Source organism: Lissotriton helveticus, chromosome 12 (assembly GCF_964261635.1).
Source record: "Lissotriton helveticus chromosome 12, aLisHel1.1, whole genome shotgun sequence".
In the NCBI taxonomy this organism is placed as follows: Eukaryota; Metazoa; Chordata; class Amphibia; order Caudata; family Salamandridae; genus Lissotriton; species Lissotriton helveticus.
In genome coordinates, this window is record NC_136073.1 from 363953335 (window position 1) to 363977207 (window position 23873).

Below are 23873 nucleotides of genomic sequence, written 5' to 3' on the forward strand. Positions count from 1 at the left end.
GACTAAGTAGATCTTGTAAGCCTTCATACTTTAATAATTGAATAAGAAATACCCCAAACAAAACTTAAAGAGCATTTTAAATCTTGAAAGATTTTGTCCATCTTCAAGTGGTTGCTGCTACAGTTACTTCTACTGTGACTCTTTGTGATAATGTGACTTTTTCAGGATAAAATAAGTAATATGTTACAGGCCATTCAACTCAATTGTTCCTCTAGGTCTATACATTCTACTATCATGAACAGTGTTTCCTTTTCTCCTAATAAGCTGCTAACCTCTCTTTCTCCAGTTTAAGTTGCTTGTATTGCCAATAAACATATTCAGATCGCATCAGGCTCCCTGTCAGCCTCTTCTCAGCAACAGTTATTGAAATCTATAGGGACACCTTTGAACCAATGTTTGTTCAACTATGCAACCAATGCCCGGCCAAGGGGTAAGTTCCCACTTCCTAGAAAAATCCTATTGTTACTTCTCTGCTAAAACAAAAAATCTTTGGCAGACTCTTCAATGTTGGCTAATTTTTGACCCATCTACTTACTGCTACTACCTGCAAAGCTGATGGATTTTTATTCACTAAACAGTGAAGAAAATGACATACTAAACTCCATTCTGACTGGCTTTAGGCTCCCATACAGCACAGAGTTGGTACTAGTGATGGCCACACATCAGATTCAAATGCTCTTAGATGAAGGAATCCAGGCTATCTTGGCCATATTGGATCTCTCGGTGGCTCAAGATACTGTTGTACATGATGAACAAGTTACTTAACTTCAATAACACTCTTTCTAGTGGATACTCTAACGAACCATAGACTCTGCATCTTTAGAATATCTCCAGATGCCATACTGGACGTGGAAGAATTAAACAGCATTGCTACCACACAGTAGCCTAGTGCAACTCGGTGTTGACTTCGTTCCGCCACAGAAGTCACAATGGAGCTGCATCTAATTGTGACCTCTGCGTGTGTATGTTTTTTTCTGACTTTATCCGTGCCCTTAGATGCAGTACCCGACAATAATCAGATGTATCAGTGTGCAGATCTCGAATCTGGAATATTTTTAGACAGAAAAAGAGACCATTCTGGGGAGAATTGAAGGAGGTGAGAAATCTGCGGTTAGATAGAATATCTATCTGAAAGAGCATTACCGAAGTCAATTCTCTGAGAATATTTCTGACCACAGATTCCACACCTTTAGAACAGATAGTAAAGTAGCAGCACCCAAAGTGGTGGGTCTGTGCAATGGCTCAGACCAAAAGGTCCTGCAAGACTGAACAGGCGAAACAGATGTTTGTTCACCCAATGGTCTTTGGTGCAATCAATGTAAATGCTTAAGGTTCATTTAGGGTCCAGCTAATGGAGTCTCTCTCCTCTTATGAGGGGTGAAGCATTAGGCGAGTGATGGATTGCCCAACATGAAAAGCAGTCACAACTTTGGTAAAAAAAAGTTGCCCTCGTCCTCAACACCACTTTATCCAGGAAAAATGTAGTGTAAGGGGGACTGCACTGAGAGCTTGGTTTTCACTCATAGGATGAGCCAAAGTTACCACAACCAGGAACACAGACTTCAAAGTCAGGAGATGGACTGCACAGGTATGCATTGGTTCGAATGCAGTGCACATAAGGGAAGTGTAGACCAAATTAAGATCTCACTGTGGCATCACAGGCTTGGGAGAAAACAAATGAGTCAAACCTTTTGGCAATCTCTTCACAATGGCTGAGTTGAACAAAGATGGGTGGTCCGGTAAACCTAAAAAGGCAAAAAAGAGCCAACAAATAACCTTTAATGGGTCCACTGCAAGCCCTTGCTGGTCCAGAAATAAAATAAACAAGACATCTGGCAGTTTGACCTGCAACAGGTCCTTATTCCGTGTGCCACACCTGCCTAAAAACATAACCCAGTGCCTGGCTTAGAGTGGCTTTGCAGAGAGACTACTGGCAGCAAGGATGAAATCCCCATCATCGAGAGGAAGACTGAACACAGTCACCTGCCACCATTCAATCTCCATACATGGAGGTGCAGATTGGGCAGCTTTTGGTACATGAGTCTGCCCTGCTGCTGCAATAGCAGATCCTCACTAAGCTGTAGTCTGATCAGAGAACAGATGCCCATCCCAAGAAGTTCCAGGTACCATACTCTGGAGCCACTAGGATAGCTTAGATCCAGTCATTCCTGATGATCTTCAGAACTCAGGGCAGGAGAGGCAGAGGTAGAAAAGTTTACAGGAGTACCATGCTAACCAGCACACATTTCTCTTATAGACTTTTTGAAAACTCCCCCATGGAAAAGTTATGACACTGAATATTGGTGGTGGTAAAAAGATATACCCTGGGTCCTCCCCATTGCTGGAAGATGGCCTATGCCACTTAAGGTGTAACCTCCCTTCACGATACACCAGGCGCAATCAAGGAGTTCATCCGTCCTAGTGTTCAGAGAATGTGCCAGGTGATTTGCAACCATGGAAATGCCCTGACACGTCAGCCAGCTCCAGATAAACAGTGACTCTTGTCACAGGAGCAATTCAAGAAAAGGATTACTGCTTTCTGTGAAGAAAAAAGGAAGCAATTCCTTTTATAAGAAGAACTCTCACCCACCGATCTAGTTGGTGGCATGCTTCATCATAGGGTTCACACCTGAGAGGCCGAATGCCTCTCTGTGTGATGCGACGCCTGAATTACAGCGTCGGGATCCCAGACCGGGACTGCAGTAGGTGCCAGAAGCGGGTTCCCCCCCCCCGGCAGGACACATGGGGTATCGCACTCTTGCGATTCACAACTAATTATTGATAGCTGAACCGTAAGTTTGCAGTTAGCCATGCACTGCATGTGTGCACCTTAGTGAGTGCACACTTGAATGTTTTCACTGGTCCTGAAGAAAGCCTTGCGACTACGCATTAGAAGGCAGAAACATGTAGACTGTGTCACAAGTACACCACAGATGTCTATGACCAATCAAGCCATATAGGACATCCACCAACATTTTAATCTTGTCCTATGACCCCACTAATACATTTCAAGGAGTCATAGAGGCAATCTTAAATCACTTTCACTGACCACTCCCTTTGCACAAAAAACCCCGCTCCGCTGTAATTCAGGCGTTGCAGCACACCCGAGAGGCATTCGGCCCTTCGAGTAGGAACCTTATGATGAAGCATGCCGGTTCGTCTTAAAAAAGGAATTGCTTCCTTTTTTCTTCACAGAAAGCAGTAATCCTTTTCTGGAATTGCTCCTTTTTGTTGATTGTGTTAATTCTTAAGGGAACCAGGAGCCATTCCATTATAACCTTTCTCTCTTTGTGGTTATTGATCTTGTCACTGGACTCCGAACTCCACTGTGCTGTTGTATTGTCAATGAGAACCTGAACCAGCCTCTCTTTGTTGGATGGTAGGAAAACTTTTGGTGTCGGGCAATGGCCTGCAACTCCAACAGGCTGATGTGGAGACCTCAGACCTCCATCTCTTTGAGATGACCTTCACATCCTAGCAGTGATGCACCTATAACCATCGTCAGCTCTGGGTGAGGCTGGGAGAGGTGTCTGTCACAGGTCAAATTGCGGTTCAGCAGCCACCACTGCAAGTCTTGTGCTGTAGCCTCCGAAACATGAGACAACATGAGCATCTTAAATTTGTCCTTCTACAAGAAGGCTTACAGATGGTGGAGATCTAAAATGGGATGAAGGTATCTGTCCTTCTTCGGTATAAGAAAATAGTAGTTCCATTTTTCTAGCAGAGATCTAAAATGAGACTAACTCTTTTGTCCTTCTTCGGCATGTAAAAATACCCAGAGTTACAGCTAGTCCCTATTTCTGGGGTCAGGACACTCTCAATGGCTCCTTTGACTAAATGGGCCTGCACGTCTTTAAGCAAGATGGATAGGTGCTTCTTTAAAAGATGCTTTGGTGTGGGAGGAAGATGTGGTTTGTCTAAAAGGAAGGGTAAAGCATAGGCTCACTGAACAATATGAAGAACCCAACTGTTGGATATTAAACTTTGCCACTGTTAGAAGAAACGCCTGATCCTGCATCCCACATGATGGATGTATGACACTAAGGGCAATCTAAAGCGGTTTGGAGGCTGATGTCACAGGGGTGGGGGAGTGGAAAGTGTGCTGCCTAAGGTAGCCTAGGTGTCGTCTGCTGGATCTCTGCCCCTGACCCCGAAAGGACTGGTATGCCCATTGTGGGTAAGTGGATCTTGAAGCTGCTGGTATGCTGACCCTCCGGAGAAGCCTTAAAAGGGACAAAGCTATTAAGGGTACTGAGTTGCAGGGGTATAAAGGCCTAAGGACTGTGTTGTTGTCCAGTGTCTTTGAAGCATTCCAATGATGAATCAGTCTTCTCACCAAACTGGCGACATCCATCAAATGGCACATTCATGAGAGACCTGCACGTCAATAGTGAAGCATTGTTATTAAACAGATGGAAGGTATTCAAATGTGTCTTCTGTTGTTATTGTCATTGTTAAAGCTCTCTTGGTTCCTCTTTACATACCGTAGCTGGGTGTGGAAAACATGCAACCAACTGACAACAGCGTGTTACTCAGCGCCATATAAAGACTGCCACAAATAGATCAATTTACTGAAAGTTCATTTAGCTTCTAACACATCAAGACTAATTTGCTAATTACTACTGTGAGATCAAATACATGGCTGTGTAGCAAATTGAAAATGTCCCGCATCCAACTAGAAGCGCAGGAAGTGCGGGTGGCGATTGCTTAGAGGGATGTGATAGTAGATGGCTTGCTAATTAACAGTTTCTCTTGTAATTCTAAGGCTTGGAAGCCAACCCTTCAAGAATGTTTTACACAAATCTTACATCTAGAATAGAACAAAGATCTGCGCCCTTGTTTGGAACAATGAGGGACATTAAGTTGCACCCTTCATGGGCTCTTTCATTGGCACACATTCTTCTGAGCCACTGCAAAGCAGGGCTACAAGCTAATTCTTCAAGGAGTTCAGATGCATGGAAAGAGAGTGAGCGAAGGGAGATACCAGGTAGCTTCCCGACAAAAACAGAAGGACATACCAAAACAGAAGTATCTGAAACATAGACTGGTCGGATGTAATTTCCTTCGATATTTGTAGGAATAGCAACACTTCCCTCAATGCACCACCAGTAACCATATAACAACAAGGCTAGAGCGTGTACTGTGCTCTAAGGCTTCTATTTAAGTGTCTGACGTGTTCAAGAGAGCCCTGTGGAAAGCATGCTACAGCACTCTACAAGGATCTACCTAGCTTTTGTAGGCTAATTATAAAAGAGGGCACCAAATGCTATGGGTGCTAGGCCTACTCCGTTCAGGTCTTTATCTTTTAGAGCCTATTCGATAACCTATTCGATAACCTATTCGAGTTGGGCAAGGGACGAGAGTTATATTCATTCACTTTGACCTGTAGGTTGTTGGTGAAACAGTGCACCACAGGTTCTGCTGAATGCTGAGTGGAATGAATTTGTTAACTTTTAAGTGAAGTCATTACTGGCAATCAAATCTAACAACCTAAATCCCCAGATCTAACTTCTCCCCCCTATCCACACTCTGGCATGGGTGGCCCAGATGGCTCCTTGCTTTCTTTAATACTTCCAATTCTGTTATGGTACCACTGTCTGCAGATTTCACACACTTTGACATTAACTTCTAAATGAAAGCGGATGTCACACAGTTATTGGTTAGTTATATAGCAGAGTCCTAATACACACAAACTTCATGCCATCTGGACATCAACACACTCAGAAAGAATAACAGGTGTAATGCAGAGGAAAACGAATTATTTTCTTTTTTTTAAAACCTTTATTGTATGCCGAAGAGTTACAGCTACGGGCCCACAACCAATCTGGCCGGCCTCGAAAGCAAATCATGGCGCATAGAACAACGATAAGAAACTCAGCAGTCCCCAAAGACAAAAACAGCAACATTTTATATCACACGTAAGGGGGAATCGACCACTGAGTGCAGGAGAAAAGAAGGTTCATTTTCTAAATAATAAGATAAGAAGGATCAGAGACCAGGCGGTTCATCAAAAAAAACACAGAATAGGCAGTGTACACAACAGGATGTTGTCAAAGCAAAGGAGTCACAATCGGGATAACGACACAAAATCGCATCGGTCAGGATAAAAGTACAGACAGTCAAAGGTCGTACCCAGCATTACCCACCACATACATGTAGAACAACCTCAAGAATAAGAACGTGGACACCTTAAAGAAAAACAGCAAATGGCGTAACACCCAGTCTCCATACTGACCCAAGATAAGGAGGAAAAAGGAGGAAGAGCCAGAAAAAGGAAAAAGAAGAAAAAGGCCCATAGAAACCGAAACGGACAAAACAAACCCCCCCCCCCATCCCCCCACCCTGCACGCATGTGGAGGCTACGGCCTACCCCCCCCCCCCGACAGTGTGCCTGTCGCCCAAAAAACAAGAACCCGAAATATAGAGAGAGAAAAGAAAAGGGAAGAAAGGAAAAAAAGGGATATTTATAACCAACTGGAGGAGGGCCAATCACGCATGCAGGCTCCCGGACTCCCCGGCCATGTATATATCGTCTACCTCAAATGCCACAGTAAGCAACAGTAATCGAGCAATAGGATAAGAAAAGGGGAGAATCACATGCACCGTGCCAAGAAGAATAGAACAGGAGGAAGCAGGCGGAGGAGGAAAAGGGATAGACATACGGGCTCCCGGCCGCCCACCCTTCGAGTCAAGTCCCATAAAATAGTACAGAATAAAAAAGCAAATCAGCCATTACTTCGCCCGTCCCATATAGTCACCAGTCGATCATGCCCCGGAGCTCAAGACCACATTCTCAGCCTTGTCCCTTACGGTCCATTGTAACAAAGGAATACAACCGGCCGGCCGCCATTTTAGGTGAAGTGGGTGATCGAAGTAGCCACAGTGGCGCAGTGCGCTGCTCAGAAAAGCCCAACAGGAACAGAAATAAAGAAGTCACAGTGAAGCGTGGGGGTTCGACGTGGAGCTATAGCCCCCCAGAGTCCACAGTCCAGGTCGATTGCAACGGTCTCAGGAGAGAGGGGAGGGTCGCCCCCACAACACAAAATGGAGTGGCCAGGCGATTTGTCCCAAGCTGATCCTCAAGCCATGATGCATGTCCACCATCACTCGACTCGGTTCCAACAACGATGAGCAGTTCCGTGGCTGGCTCAAGTTCACAATCACCAGACAGTCTCACATCCACCAGGGTAGCCAGTTCTCCGAGTTCGGGCGCCGGGTGTGGCGCAGTGGCCCGCAGTCGAGAATCATCACGTATGGCGAGGCACACAATGGCATCCAGCCGGCTCCCCAAGACCCGGGCACCACAGGTCAGGGCAGCGCGCACATCACCCAGGGCAGCCAGCACTTCAGGAATCCCTGGCGGCGCCCCACAAGCGTAGTCACCGTCAGTCTCCCGCACTTGAGGCTCCCCGTACCCCCACCGGTCATCACAATGCCTCTCGCCGGAACAAGGTCGGGCCGGGAACACGGGGATAGCGGTCTCCATAATGTCGGGATCGGTGATGTGGACACGGCCCCAGCGGTCGCACGGGCCCGCAAGCACAAGCTAGAGCCCCCGTTACCGGGTATAGAGTCCACGACGTTCCAGACGTCGCCCACCGTCTCCCAAGGAAGATCAGGAAAATGCCCGGGCGGGCGAAAAGCTGAGAAAACGATACATTAGATTCTCCAGGGCCACAATGTATCACAGGCAGACACCGCCGCCGGGTGGGATGGAAGACCACAACAATGGAGTATCAGTTCGGCAGACTTCCTTCGGCCGGCCGGCTCCTCCCCATCTTGAGCGGCCGGTTGAATTGCATCAGGGGCAGGTCGTCACCAACACTTGAAGCCCCGGTCTCGTGGGTAGGAGGGCCTCAGATCAGACGGAGACGGTACGTCGCCATTACTGCCGGCAAAGATCACGAAGACACGCCAACGAAGGCAGCATAATGCCTCCCGCATGAAATCACGCTTCGAAGCCAGGATAGTGGACAGGAGAGACGTGTAAGGCAAGAAGGTCGGCGGAGCCGAGAGCCTAAGCGGCCATCATGGTTGCAGGCTAGGCTCCTCCCGAGGAAAACGAAATTGATACCCTGGTTCAGCTTCCATCTCCAGTCATCACAACCCACAGCCAGGAAGATCAACACAGTGACTAGCTATGGTTCCCGAAGCAAATGAATAGTATAGTAAAACCTTGCAACTATTTACGGTGGTGGCAAGTATGGTACGGGGGTGGCGGGGCAGGGTGGCAGGGAGACGGTGAGGGGGGTGCAGAGGGTGGGAGGTTACAATTTTTTTTTAATGCACTCACCAGATTGCCGCATCTCTACTCCGTCTCTACAACGTCGTCCCTCCACTCAGGCGGAAGAAGGAAGCACCCAGGCTCCCCTGAGCCAATCACAAAGCTGCAATGCAGTGCCATGGTTCGGCGCTCAAGATGGGGAATGGGAGCCAAGGCATGTTCTCCACCCAAGCTGTAATGCAGCCTGGGTGGAGAGCATGAGAAGCACGCATGACGGTTTGGCCAGGCCAAGACAGTTGGCCAAACCATCATGCACACTTTCAAGTGCAGCAATCACATCATCCTCGCTCATCAGAAGCCCTGCCCCGCCTGAACCTGGCAGATACTCAAAATAAAATAATAACGTATGTTATTATCATTTTATTTTCTCTTTTACACTGCTTCGCGACGCTGGTGACGCTCCTCCACCTCAGCAGAGGAGCTGCCACTGACTGTTTCTTAACTTGGTAAACACCTTCCTTCCACTGCTCCCTTCACATTCCTATAAGGCTCTCTTCTTCCTATGAATTGATTCCTTCATCCAAAACTATATGCGCTACCTTGTATATAAAGAACTGATCGACATTAGCACACATACCTAAGAAATTAAGGCAAAGAGGATACTACACAAGCATGTAGCTAACACTGTCAACATTTCCAATCCTTATTTGAACAAAATGCCCTAAAAACATCTACACGGGCTACGCTTCATGGTCCTCACACCAATTCTTTCCTACTCTTCTAAAAAAGCAGCCACAGACTAACCAGATGACCGAAAAGTCATCTATAAACTGAACTGAGACTATCCCCTTTTTTCCTATCCCTCTCGCAGCCATTCCACTCTGCATCAATGACCACTCAGTATTTAACACGCTGTAATGGGTCAGTCACCAAGGGTGTGACACAAAGGTACAATTCACAAATACATTCTTAAAAACTATTTTCAAACATTGGGAGTGTGGGTAACAGATTCTGCAATGTATGAAAATGTGGAATTACTCCTCTTTGAAGATTAGATAACATGGCTGACATTTGCATTTTCACCTTTTGTAAGCAGAATATGTTTTTACTTACCATTTCCCCTATAGCACGAGGAATGCCGACATACAGATGGTCAAGGAAGTTAGCACTGCGTCCCAATCCAAGTACATTGTACGGCAGCTGCAAAGCAGAGTGAGCAGTCTGACTCAGCTGTCCAACTGTAATGAAACAAATAATGGACAAACTGAAAAACAAATTGACTTTACACCACTGCCATTACAATTCCAGTATTACTTTTAAACAGAACAATGCAACACTAACAAGATTATACAGCATAGCCAATTAGATAGCTAGGACAGTCGAGTGCTTGTTGCGGAGTGAGGTATGAACCCCAGCAGGACCAACCAAGACAATAATAGATCATAGGTCAATAAATCGAGTACCATTAGCTTGGGGCAATAATACCGCTAGATATAGTGCTACAAAAAACCCGAAAATTATCATAACTACTTCAAGGATCATAATGAGACATAGGCCGATGTATTGATCACAGATTGGATTTATTCCAGCAAATAGCTTGCTCAGTGATTGCTAGGACCATAATAAACAGCCGCTGACTAGAAAGTCAGAGGAAACATGTTGGAAACTGGATTACTGGTTGACTGTGAGTCCTAGAGAGGGTAAGGCACAAGCAAATCCCAAATTAAACTGTGATCAACCCCCTGGTAGCTTGGCACAAAGTAGTCAGGCCTAACTTAGAGACAATGTGTAAAGTATGTTTGCAACACTTCAAACAGTAAAACTGTGAAAACACCACACAAAAACATCCCACACCAGGTTAGACAAATATAGGTGAATGTAATATATAAATCCAGGTCAAAATGGCTTAAACCTAATCAGTAGAACCAGAGATAGATATTTTTAAAGAATAAAGAGAAAAATAGCGCTTAAAAGCATAAAGTGCCAGCCCTAGCTATCTGGTCACGTTGGACCTGTTCATAATCAAACGTTCAGGCCAACCATGATGAGCGCAGGTCAGACACAGTCCCAGATCAATCTCACTGAAGTTTTACCTCCTCAAGTGTAGTGCCAAGAGTCCGGTTTGTGTGGGAGAGGGTTCCATGCAGTTGTTGGTGTGGTGCAAAGAGCAAGCTGGGCATCGAGGACATGCGGCTGGTGCTTCGTGCTGCCGATCCTCTTCGGGTGACTGATACTTGTTGTGCGAAGAAACTGACTAGCGGCTACTCAGGCTGATTTTCAGTGTGAGTGGCGTGTCTCAATGCAAACTGGTCCTTCGTGGTTGCAAAGAGCCCCAAAAGTATATTTTTAAAGCGCTGAGCCACATTTGGGGTCCAGGACCTGAGGGGCACCACTTGGGGGCCAGGGACTCATTGCAGCTGGGTCCAGGAGCTGGTTGGGGAACTTTTTATGTCTTTGAGGGTCAGATCAGGAGGCCAGCAGACTAGCCCTTTGAGTTACTCTGGGATCCTGGGTTCAAGATGAATTTGAGATCCAGTTATGATTCCCCAGGCAAGAGGGCAGCAGGCCACCCCAGCAGGGGAGCAGTTCCTTTAGAGCACCAGTGCAGCAGAGTGGCAGACCCTGTAGCAACACAGCAGCCCTTCTTCCTGGCAGAATGTCCATAGGTCTGGTAGTGTACTGAAGAGTTGGGGTCTGAGGTCCTTCTTTTATACACAGTTGTGCCCATTAAATGGGGAGAAGCTTCTAGTGATGTGCCTTTTAAGTGCACAGATGTATTGTCTTCCTGACCCTGTTACAGAGTGTATGCAGCCCTTTGTGTGGAGACAAGACACAGCCAATTCAGGTTTAAGTGAGGGCGGGCCCAGCTCCTCCCTCCCCTCCTGTCAGTAATGACCCATCAAGTCACACCGAAGGTACCTATTGTGTGTGGTTGTCTAGGGGGAATATACAAAGCTCAACTGCCAATTACACCCAGCCTTGTGACCAAGATAGAATGCAGGCACCAAATGGCTAAGAAAAGAAAATGGCAACTTTCTAAAAGTGCTATTTTCAAAACTGCAATTTAAAATCTGACTTCACCATAAGTTAGGATTTTAAATTGGAATTCCAGGGACACCAAACATGAACTGGGCATCTCTTCCCATTTGGACGTTACACTTATGAAATGTAATAAGGCATCTCCAATGTTATCCTATGAGAGGGATAGGTGTTGTAATAGTAAAAAAATTAATGTAAGAGTTTTTCACTACCAGGACATGTAAAACTTAAAAATACAGGTACTTCTTTTAAATACATTGCACCCTGCTCTTTGGGCTGTCTAGGGCCTACCCTAGCGGAGACGTATATGTATTAAAAAGGGAGGTGTGGGCCTGGCAAAAGGTTTACTTTGCCATGTCGAATACAATTTTAAACTGCACACACAGGCTCTCCATTGGCAGGCCTGAAACATGTTTTAAGGGCTACTTAAGTGGGTGGCACAATAAGAGCTGCAGACCCACTAGTTGCATTTAGTTTACAGGCCCTGGGCACATGTAGTGCTGTTTTACTAGGGACGTAAAGGTAATATGCCAATTAGGTATAAGGCAATTCTACCATGTTTTAAGGAGAGAGCACACACGCTTTAGCAATGGTTAGCAAGGGTAAAGTGCGCAGAGTCCTAAGGCCAGCAAAAACGAAGTCAGCAAAAAACAGGAGGTCTCAAGGCAAAAAAATAGGCAGAACCCATGCCAGGACGCCAGGTCAAACATAACACCACCCACAATACCTATTAAATGCTGCAAGTGAAAATATGGACCTACCATAGGAAATTTTGCTATACTGTTTCTTTTAAATACAATAATCAGAGTAGACAAAACATGTAAAAAGGCATTTAATCATGTCATGGCAGTAGCACAATGGGTTCTAGGCAGGTAGTCACTGCAGGAAGGTACTGCAAAAGAGTGCTTCCTTTGCATTGCATCATGCCTTGGAGCACATCACTCTAAGCATGGAGCAGTAATCATGTTGTATGCAAATCTAGGTTATGAAATGTTTTAACATGAGACACTTCACCCCAGCAACATGAGTGGAAACAATTCTCGCAATGTAATGTTCAGGCTCCACGTAAATTCCTCCTGACTGGAGGCAGTGCTGTAATCAGGCTAAGGTAGGATTTCATCTCACTCCATAGCATTAGGATATCTTGCTTGCAGTCCCAAACAATTTACTTTAAAAAACAAATTACTACCTGGTACATGTGTCAAACAGTTTGAAAAAAGCAAACAAAGGACACAACACCCAGAATGTTGTAGGATACAATAGGAATACAAGAACTGGAAACATACTGTTCTCACGAGATGGAGCATTTTTTGACTACTATTGTTATAAAGGAGAGGGATGGGGTAAGTAAAGGAGACCATGTAAACCAATATACAATAGTCCAAGCATTAACTGGCAACACCAGCTAAAGAGATTTTGCAAAGCAGTATCAGTTGTCGTAAAAACAGGCTGTTACTTTCATTAATAGCTGTGTGTAAGCAACAACATAAGAGTCTATAAGCACTGTATTTCATTCTGGACGTTAATTACAATGTTGTAATGTGTTGCATTAATACATACAAGCATTTCAGATTTTCAGACCCACTTGTTGGAGTGCATCAAAAATAGCTTCATAGTTTGTTGGCCACGATGTTCATTGGAGAAGGTCATTAGTCCATTTTCTATTTTTTTGATGCTACTCTTTCAGCTGACTCTCCATCTAGCCCCATCTGTCATCAGTAGTACATCCTCTCAATGAAGCAAGGCTGACATAGAGGTAGACCGACCACCTCTTGATATCATTATCATGTATCAGTAAACGGGTGATAGAAGTGGTATGATAATGGGGTACAGGTCAGGAATAGGCATTGAGGTAAAAGGCGGGGTTCTAGAGTGCCACTGACTGATTACGACTAATCAGCCAAAAGAGAGCAATCCTCTACACTCATACCATGGAAGGAACACAAATAATAAGAGTTGAGAAAGGCAGTATCTGTTGGTTAGAAATAAACAGTCTGTCTTCAGTGTGTACTGATTAAGAACTAAAGTGCTAACAAAATAGATAAAAAGTGAGGCACGCTTTGACCTGGCACAGAGAATTTTTTTTAATTAATGTAAAGAAATATTTAAAACATGTGTACAAGGTACACAAATGCATCCAACACTTTCTAAATGGATGAAAAGCATAAAGACAAAAAATATATATTTGGACTTCTCTTGGTGTTTACAACAGCAACATCAGAGAAATGTTATAACCACATATTAGCAATAATTATGGAATAGGGCTTTCAGGAATGACCAGCGCTTATGTTTATGTATGTCTGCTTTTTTGCATCATACAAGAAATATTCATCAAGCATCGCGCTCTCCAACTAGCAAATATAGGGGGGACTGAATCTAGCAATCAAATTTCTACCAACACCTACACCAATGCTAAACATCTCCTGATGAGGTATAGGGAAGCGCTGATGCAGTGTAACATTAGATCTTTACAGGTCATATTCGGATTATGACACAATCGTTTCTCCGTTTTGAAGTAGCACTTATCCAAAAGAGCCATAGCTTTAGGGAAGATGCAAGCATGTGTGTGGCCTCCTCTGCATTCTGTCCACACCAAGGACACTTTGCATCTGTTTTTTTCCACTTAACATTTTTGAAAGGTGTGTAGAACAGACTGATTTTTTTTTAGTACAGCAGTGAACATTCCAAAGTGATGAGAGCATGCCACACAAACAAAAACGAATCAGGTAACAACAACATTCCCTCAGTCACCCCTCCCACTTCCAGAAACAAATCGGCTGCAACTTTATCCAGATCAAAGGTTGTAAGTATTGATTATGTTTAAATGTAACAAAAGAGATGAAAGGCTAAACTCTTGATCCTCTTATTACCTCAGAGATTGGGTGATCACGCATCAATTCTGATCTGACCTGGCCCACATAATCTCTAGCATTTGAAGGTAATTACTTGGTCAGTCTGCCCGGTGGACCGCGGCATCCAAATTCTGGTAAGATTTAAAAATTCATGGGGAAAACATCTGTCAACATCAGATCAGGCCAGATGTATCAAGGTGTACCCTACCAGCATCGCGAACACAGTGCAGTGAAGGGTTATCCTATGGCGGAGCTTCTGAACAGACACATGGTATTTTCAGCACCCTACGTATGCTACCCACATAGAATGTCTTTTTTTTGGTGAATCTGTTTTTATTGAGTTTTTCGTACAATCGCAATATGACAATTACATATATATGCACTGTACAGCTTACAGTTGTTACAGTTCGTGCCACGTGTAAATGCTTGTTCAAGGTCAGTACATTTCACAATGCAATGTAAAGAAACAAAAAGTGCACGGGAGGATAGTACCCATATGTTCATTGACAATGCTCCTCCAATACTCAGATAGGGGAAGGAGAAGGGAAGGGAGGTAGGAACACAATAGTATGATATTCCGTCCATACCTCACAATCTTCAATGTCCATTGAGTCGTGAGCATTGGCACCTAGTTAACATGGCGTGCATATGCACGCGCAGACATGCAAAGTCATTAGTTGTAGTTGTACTGGCGCTCATGTACAGGTAGATGTCAATAAAAGGACTCAAAAGTAAACAAAAAAGGGGGGAAGAGGGAACCATTGTATGTACTGATTGTAGGAGGGGAGAGGGGTAAGGAAGGGAAATGTGAAATAAGAAAACCGTGCGTAACAAACCATATACCTCGCAACCCCTCACACTTACATAGACAGTATTGCATGTGGTCCATACAAATCGCAGCTACCAGCTGCCTCCCCAATTCCAAGATGTGTATATACATGTTGTGTAAACCAGCATATGCTTGCCTCAAAGAGAGTGGTGTGGTGTGGACGCTGCTTCGATCAGTGGGCGCGCTAGTGGTCCATGGCTTGGGCGGCGCGTGAATCCGCAGGTGGTGTGTCTATGCTACATCGCAGTTCAGTGCATATGGCTTCACAGGACGTGGCAAAAGGGATCTTAGGTAGTCCCAGGGTTTCCTCCCGCTTAATAGCGAAGCCTTCCGCTGTGGCCCATGCAAGCATGGAGTTACCCCATGCATGTCTGTGAGGGGGGTGAGATGCTTTCCATTTTTTAATGATCAGTCTCTTGACCACTATCAATCCCAGATCTGGAAATCTGGATGTAACTTTTGTGGCGGGTTTCCTACGGAACTTATGCAATAGATACACAGGCCATTCGAATGGCAACTCCTGACCAGTGCAGTCATGTAATGATGCGGCTACTTCCCTCCAATATGCGCCCACCCTATGGCAGCCCCAGAACCTATGAATTAGGTCAGCTCCGGGTTCCCCGCATCTCAGGCATATGGCATCTACACAATTGAAGTATTGGTTAATTTTTGCAGGCCTGAGATATGCCCTATGTATGATGTATAACTGTATCTGGCGGAAGCGCATGTTCCTGGGGATGCGTGTCGGGCTCTCGAGTACTTGGACCCATTCCTTGTCAGTGAACAGGTGACTCAGGTCTTGTTTTCACTTACAGCGAAGCAAATCAAAACTGATCGCTGCATGGCCCCGGAGCGAGGCTGCAAACCAGTTGGTCAGCTGCCTACCCTGCCCCATAACGTATAAGTACTGCATGGTAACATGTGTCTGCAGCTCTGTAGTGATGTCTCCCCATTTTTCCGTTAGCGAGGCCACCAGTGCACAGTGAGTGAGAAAATGCCCACGTGGTAAACCCCCCTCGTCTACAAGTGTTGTGTAGGGAATGAGCGCCCCCTTATGATACAGATCTCCAAGAGTGCGAACGTCCTTTTCCTGCCATTCCAGGAGCGCAAGTATTGTCTGTACCGCTCGCCTTGTGGGAGTTCCCTCTAGTGGTATCGCCAATGCATAGGGGATCACGCTGCGCGTTATGTATGGACTCCTGCGGAAGCATTTGTAGGCCACAGCAAGTAGTAAAGCTTCTGGCAGGCGCAGGAGCGCTCCCGGATGGAACAGAGCAACAATGCGCTCTTGGAGGTAGGGCGGTTGCATAGATGCAGTGTCTGCACAGTGACGGTTCGACAACCACCGCGCAATCCATTGTAGTTGAGAGGCTAGGTAGTAATGTTCAAGACAGGGAGCCGCCAGCCCGCCTTGGTCCACCGGCAGATACAGTTTGTTAAGCGACAACCTATATCTGGCATTGCCCCAAATGAAGTCCCTGAGCTGTTTCTAGAGGCGATGAAGAAGGAAGCCGGCACATGGAGCGTCAGATTCGTAAAGTGGTATATGAGCCGCGGGAGTATAACCATTTTAGTGAGTGCTATTCTACCGGCAACAACCAGTGGCAGAGTGCTCCAGAATCGCATTTGCGACGTAATGGATGTCACCGCTCTCCCTAGGTTCCCATCAAAAACATCGCTCGGTTGGCGGTAGATCTGAATTCCGAGATAGCGGAACGTGTCAGGCTTCCATTGTACTGGTTTGCCACTCATGGTACATACTGGGTCAACCACCCACATAGAATGTCTTAAAGAAGATTTGCTTGGAGGTTTGCGGCCTGTGAAATCAACTAGCACATTTTCCCTTTTACTACTCAAGAAAATATTTAAAAAGTAAGCATTTAATACTTCCCCGACCATCAAGAACATAATTTGTTTGCACCACAAAGACCCCTAGTACATTTGTAATTACAGGACAACACATGAGCCTCTTTCCAGAGGAAGCTTCATGTATCTCACAGAATGTCCATGCTGCGGATATCTCCATATCAATAAACATATAAAGGAGTTTCCTTCCTTACAAAAAAGGGTCCGACACATAAGCAGAGTGATCCAAAACCGATAGAGAACGTGTGGAACAACTATCATCGCATCCACATTAGAGAGAGGCAATAGGTAGGACTCTGCCTTGCTGAGGCAGTAGGTACTAGAGTACTTAGCTTTTTCCTGCTTTACATTCAAATCATAAATGTACATTTTGGTTTCTATTGGAACAAGAAATATTGAAAAGGGAATTATTATGTGTTGAGAAGTTAATGAATGAAAACAAAATTAATGTGTTTGCTATGTTGCCTGGCAAGATTTTCCCTTCTATTTCAGGAGACAGCTTTCCTTTTGAGTCTTAAAACTGCAACCACAATTAGAAAAGACTCAATTAATTGCATGCTGATTTCATCAATACTTCTGTCAGCTGCTGAGCAACTAATAAAGAAATATGAACAAAGAAATGGATTTTAACAAGAACATGCCTTAGGACAAATATAAAATATATTTGTTTAGAACAAGGCGGTACTACCGTTGCTACCGATTTAAACTGGTATTTTTTTCAAATTAACATTTTATTATAATTGCTTTAGGAACTTTGCAATGAAACAAAGCTTGAACATCGAAATAATTTAAGCTCAACAACCAAAACATATTCGAAATACTTAGTGAAGCAGCCCTGCTCTAAAATAGTAAGAAATTGAATGCAATGATTTGAAACATTATTCTTATTAATAACCGCCAGCTTTATAGAGCACAATATGTCATGAGAATGGCATCGAGAAGCTCTCTGTTGTCCGGATATGACTTTACAAACACTTAATTCGCAGATTGTGGGGGTTTGGAGAGATGTGTGGTGGTCGGTAGGGGGTATATCCGTTTTAATACATTGTGAAATTTGAGATTAAAGGCAGTAACAGGTTGTTGACGTATTTCTTCGGTTTGTATTAGTGCATTCAGCATTATAATTGAAGGTGTGATAAAAAGCTGAGATAACAAGTGCCCTCTTCAGCATAATAGCTCGTTAATTACGTATTTGGGCAGAGTTGGCTGTATGTTTAGAGTGCTTTGTTAAACGTACTGTTGTATTAGTTAAAACAGAGTAAATAAAATATTTTATTACATGAAAACACACTGATATATTCAAGAATATACAAACGTGATACCTCGGTGGTGTTTGAACGACATAGTGCTTGAGGAAGAAAACTAAAGAGTGAAAACAATAGTTTTCAAAACAGCAGGTCGGAGCATATGTAGTGTGACAGACTGGTCGGCAACGGTCCCAGAAATATGTTGAACAGTATTTTCATTATTTTCTTGAGATGAGAAGGGAGTTAATCGAATAGCGGGTGTAAGACAGGCATAACAAATGTGTATGTCAATGTGTGAGATAAGAAAAACCAAAGGTGATGATGGACGGAGCGTTGACAATACAAACACTCACCCCGAGTCAACTGATCTGGGTTTAATCCATCACCGTTCTTTAGCTCACTCCGTCACCCCAGTTCAGACATGGCCATATGCAAATCAGTCTGACCCTGTGCCTCATGGGAACAGTCCAGCCCGAACTGCCAAGCCATGTCTTCCCTGGACCGGAATCAAGCTTCCCAGGACCGGTTTCTGGCATTACAGCCGCCTTCAGCCGGGCTTGCTTGACTCCAGTGGCAAAGTGAGCAAGGGACTCACGTCTGAGCATACCCTGCCAACTTAGGGCGAACGAAGAAAAACCAAAGGTGATGATGGATGGAGTGTTGACAATACAAACACTCACCCCCAGTCAACTGATCTGGGTTTAATCCATCACCGTTCTTTAGCTCACTCCGCTACCCCAGTTCAGACATGGCCATATGAAAATCAGTGTGACCCTGTGCCTCATGGGAACAGTCCAGCCCGAACTGCCAAGCCATGTCTTCCCTGGACCGGAATCAAGCTTCCCAGGACCGGTTTCTGGCATTACAGCCGTCTTCAGCCGAGCTTGCTTGACTCCAGTGGCAAAGTGAGCAAGGGACTCACGTCTGAGCATACCCTGCCAACTTAGGGCGAACTAAGAAAAACCAAAGGTGATGATGGACGGAGCGTTGACAATACAAACACTCACCCCCAGTCAACTGATCTGGGTTTAATCCATCACCGTTCTTGGCCATGTCTGAACTGGGGTGGCGGAGTGAGCTAAAGAACGGTGATGGATTAAACCCAGATCAGTTGACTGGGGGTGAGTGTTTGTATTGTCAACGCTCCATCCATCATCACCTTTGGTTTTTCTTTGTTCGCCCTAAGTTGGCAGGGTATGCTCAGACGTGAGTCCCTTGCTCACTTTGCCACTGGAGTCAAGCAAGCCCGGCTGAAGACGGCTGTAATGCCAGAACCCGGTCCTGGGAAGCTTGATTCCGGTCCAGGGAGGACATGGCTTGGCAGTTCGGGCTGGACTGTTCCCATGAGGCACAGGGTCAGACTGATTTGCATAGGGCCATGTCTGAACTAGGGTGGCGGAGTGAGCTAAAGAACGGTGATGGATTAAACCCAGATCAGTTGACTGGGGGTGAGTGTTTCTATTGTCAACGCTCCGTCCATCATCACCTTTGGTTTTTCAATGTGTGAGATAGCCATAGTTACTTGCTGTTGCAATTGTCTGCTCTTTTGCACTAGGCTGTATTTTGCATGTATGCCTTTGTGTTAAGTGCTATAATATAATGGATAATGTCACTGCAACTCTATAGTATAATACTTCAAGTCACTGAGCGGTTCTGTCATCATGTAGAGGCATGGGGCCAGAAGACTTACTCACCGCCCAGTGATCTTGAAACTTCATTTTATGTGCAGAAGAGGGTATCTCACTCCTGCTCATCCAAAACCCCTTTTCTCTGCTTCCTCTATCCTCTTTTTCTAAATCGTTCTGCTACTTTCCTATCCTTACATTTCCATTGCTCAATATGTATAGTATGCCTTCACTTTCATCTCCCCTCAAAAATAAAATCCTACGCCACCCCCTGCATTGCAATTCAATGGTGCATCTGTTGCCTTTAATTTCTCTCTATATTTTCTTTCATAGCCCAATCTACACCCACACCACATCCTTACTTTCCAAAATATCTTTCCAAAATATCAACACAAAAAGCATTGGTAGGTGGCCAAGATGGCGGAGTGAGCGGACGCGTCTCGCTGCAGCTCCTGCCACCGGCCTGAATTTGGCACCGGTTCCGGCACCTCTTTCGACTGCACTCTCTGGTCTGGGTTGCCGGAGCCGTCCTAGCACCGGAGCGGACCGGCAGTAACCTCGTGGGGCGCCGTGGGCAGAAGCGCCACGGACCAACGGCCCGGAGGAGTGGAGAGCCCATCCCCCCACCCGTCCTGAAAGCGAGGCCGCAGTTCGGCGGAGGGCGCAGCCGGGCGGAAGCTCCCGGTCGGGCCTGAGACGGGGCCCGCCAGCACTCTATGGTCCCAGGTGTGGAGCTGGCAGCGGGTGCCGCTGGGGAACGACCGAGGTGGAGAATCAGCCCTGATGACAGGACGAGCGAGGCGGCCCTACCAATAGCAGAGGACGGCAGCGGCGGCTGAGCGTAGGGAGCGCGGAGGTGAGCGAGGCCCCTGTGTGCGGGAGGCCGGGGGCGGCGAGGCGGCCCTGGAGCAGCGTGGGGTGTCCGGAGCAGCTAGCTTCCCGGCGGGCATTTCGGACCGAGGCCTGCTGGGCCCTGCCTCCTCTGAACTGTTTGGGTCCCCGAGGGGTTCCCTCCCTCCCTGAGCGCCGAGCGGAGCCTCCTGTGGAGCACATCGAGGGCCCTCACCTGGAGCTGTTTGTCCCTGTTCGGACCGGACCACGGAGGTGAGCGCGGCCCTTGCGCGTGATAGGGGGGGGCGCCGAGGCGGCCCTGTAGCAGCTTGGGGGTGTGTGAGGCAGCGAGCTTCCCGGCGGGCATTTCGGCCCGTGGCTTGCTGGGCCCTGCACCTATTGCATTGGTTGGGCCCCCTTAAGGACCCCGGTCCAGGAGCAGCCCCTACCTCCCTGTACAACAACCGGAGCCTCCCGAGGATCTGCATTGGGGAGGCCGGCAGAGCAAGTTGGGGGCCCTCGTCTGGAGCTGCCTGGCCCTAGACGCTGCCCAGGGGGCGAGCACTGGAGATATTGGGCCCTGACCCTCGGCTGATAGCAGCAGCACCCGGTCTCCTGGGGGGCCTGAACTTTCTTTCTCCTCGATGATCTCGACCCCACAGCTTGGGCTCTACATTGGACCTGCAGCAGGTAGCAGAGCGGGGAACGAGGGAGTCGTGCCACGATCATACGCCACGACTTGAGGAGGGGGAGTTGAGAGAGATCAGCCCGTGGAGGGCCCAACGGGTGGTGGCATACTCGCCGCGTCTGGTGAGCGGCGACTAGACGGGGGGCAGCAGAGGAAGGAACGCCTGAGCCCCCACAGCGGAGGAATGTCCACGAGTAGGCCGCCCCGAGGCAAGACAGTGAAAGAGCTGTTCGCTAAATCGCACTCCCCTCAGCTGAAGGATGCTACAGCTCCCGCACCGAAGAAGGCGGAACAGGTCCTGGAGGAGGGTGCGGAACCCATTACGAAGGCCTTCCTGGAGTCCCTCTTCGCCACCCTGAGAGACGACATCCAGACCCTTAAGACTGAATTCTCAAGTGAGATTCGTGAGGTGCGACGCGAAATGGACGGCATAGGCGAGCGGGTGGCGGACTTGGAGACTAAGGGCGACGAGCGGGAAACGGAACTCTCAACGCAGCAACAAGAGATCATTCGCCTGCACGACCAACAGGTGGATCTGCAGCTTCACTTGGAAGACCTAGAAAACCGCTCTAGGCGGCACAATATATGCATTCGCAATGTGGCCGCATCCGACGCTACTCAAGATGTATTCCGCTATGCTAAGGAACTTTTCAACCACGTGCTGGGGAGGCCGTTAGATTCGCCCCTGCAGCTTGACAGGGCCCACAGGACGGGCCCGCCCCGCGCGGCTACGGCCCCACCACCCGACATACTGGTGTGTGTCCAGGATTACCGCACCAAGGAGGAAATCCTTCACAAAGCGCGCCTGTCCCACCCGCTGGCATTTCAGGGCACGTCGCCGCTGCTGTTTCAGGACTTGGCAGCGCTTACGCTGCACAAACGCCGGCTCTTCAAGCCATTCACCTCCTTTCTACAGCAGAAGGGCATTCTGTACAGCTGGGGCCACCCCTTCCGTCTAATCTTCAGACTGGACAATAAGCAATACCAACTCAGATCGGTGACGGAAGCTTGCTCGTTGCTTGGTATCGAACCACCGACAGAGGACGCGGAGGCCAAGGGGGCCATGCCGGAGACCGAGGGGAGGAGGCCACAATGGAGCCAGCAGCGACGCAGGAGAAGAGTTAAGAAACCACCGGCGGCGGAAATTGCAGCGGGCCAGCGTGCCGCGGTGGACGCAGTGGCCACAGACGGTAGTCCGGGTCCCACGGAATGACCGCCTCCAGACATTGCCTGATTCGTTGGTCCGCTCTGGCCCTCAGGCCGTTGGCGGGAGAGAAATTCCCGGACATTCCAGTAAGACTATCTTACGTTATCTCTTTTCACTACTCTTCGTCCCTGGATGAGAGACTATGACCTTCTTTAGGACACATTGTGAGAGTTGGCAGTTGGGGGGCAGGGGGGTGGTTTCCTGGGGGTTGGGTGAGTTCCTTGGGGTTGGGCGAAGGGGTGGGGGGGATTCATGGTTCCTGGTCGATGGGCTGATTGAGGAGATGGTGCTGCGGGGGTGGTGCGGGCGGCAGTGCTGGGAGGTGGGCGGGTCTGCAACTGCGGGTTTTGGGCGCTGGGATGATGGTATGCTGCTAGCCGCTACTTTGTTGGACAACAATGGGTGACTTGGTTGTACTCACTCTCAATGTGAGAGGTCTGAACAATCCAGTGAAACGTAGGGCGGTGCTCTTGCTTCTGGAGCGTTCCAAGGCCGACATCTGCCTACTGCAAGAGACACACCTCCTAGCTAGGGACTGCCACCGCCTCCACTCTAACAAATTTCCCCTGCAATTTTTCTCCTCCTGCACGGAGAAAAAGGCCGGAGTAGCAATCCTGGTGGCACGCACATTCAGGGGTTCAGTTCTGGGTAAGGTGGCAGATATTAAGGGCCGGTTGCTGGTTTACAGGTTTGCGTTAGGACACCTAAACTACACAATTGGGTCGATTTACGCCCCAAACGAAGGCCAAGAGAAATTCATACACTCCGCGCTTACTGAGGCGACTGACACGGTGGACCATCACATTTTGTTAGGGGGGGGACTTGAACTTGGTCCTGGACAATCTGCTAGATCGCTCCTGTCAGCGCGTTAGTCAGGTGGGCGCCCTGTCGCCGTCGGGTTTGGCTCGCTTGAGGGATCTTGGGCTTGTAGATGCTTGGCGCGAGCTCCATCCTGGCGAAACAGACTACACGCACTTCTCAGCAGCGCGTCGGACCTATGCGCGTCTAGATTATTTGCTTGTCTCCACTGCGGCTCGTCCACTTGTCACCAATGCAGAAATCGGAACAGCGTCGCTTTCTGATCACGCGCCGGTCACGGTCACCTTGTCAGGGCCACGAGAGCCGCGTTTGGGAAGGGTGTGGAGACTCCGGGACTCTTGCTTTATAAGAAATACGTGGTTACGAGAGTCCAGGCCACCATCAAGGACTATCTGTCCCACAACAATAATGGAGATACGTCGCTTGCAACGCAGTGGGCTGCTCTCAAGGCGGTGCTGAGAGGTGAATTTATCTCGCTTTCTTCCGCGGACAATAAAGAGCGCCAGGCCAAATGGGACGAACTCTCCCAAAAGACCAGAGAGCTTGAGCTGATCCACAGACGGACGGGAGCTCCGAGGATTTGGCGACAATTGCGGGCCGCCCGTCAGCAACTTGCGGCGCTTGACTTTGACAGGGCGGAGTATGC

At 47.4% G+C, this 23873-nt stretch overlaps 1 protein-coding gene across 1 annotated transcript in view; it reads right to left on the reverse strand.

Moving 5' to 3' along the window:
- Nucleotides 1–23873, reverse strand: part of ITFG1 (integrin alpha FG-GAP repeat containing 1) — a 1092549-nt gene that overhangs the window by 100182 nt on the left and 968494 nt on the right. The window contains exon 15 of the mRNA XM_078670869.1: nucleotides 9338–9462. Within this exon, the coding sequence (XP_078526995.1) occupies nucleotides 9338–9462 (125 nt within the window). The remainder of the gene's footprint in view (nucleotides 1–9337; nucleotides 9463–23873) is intronic.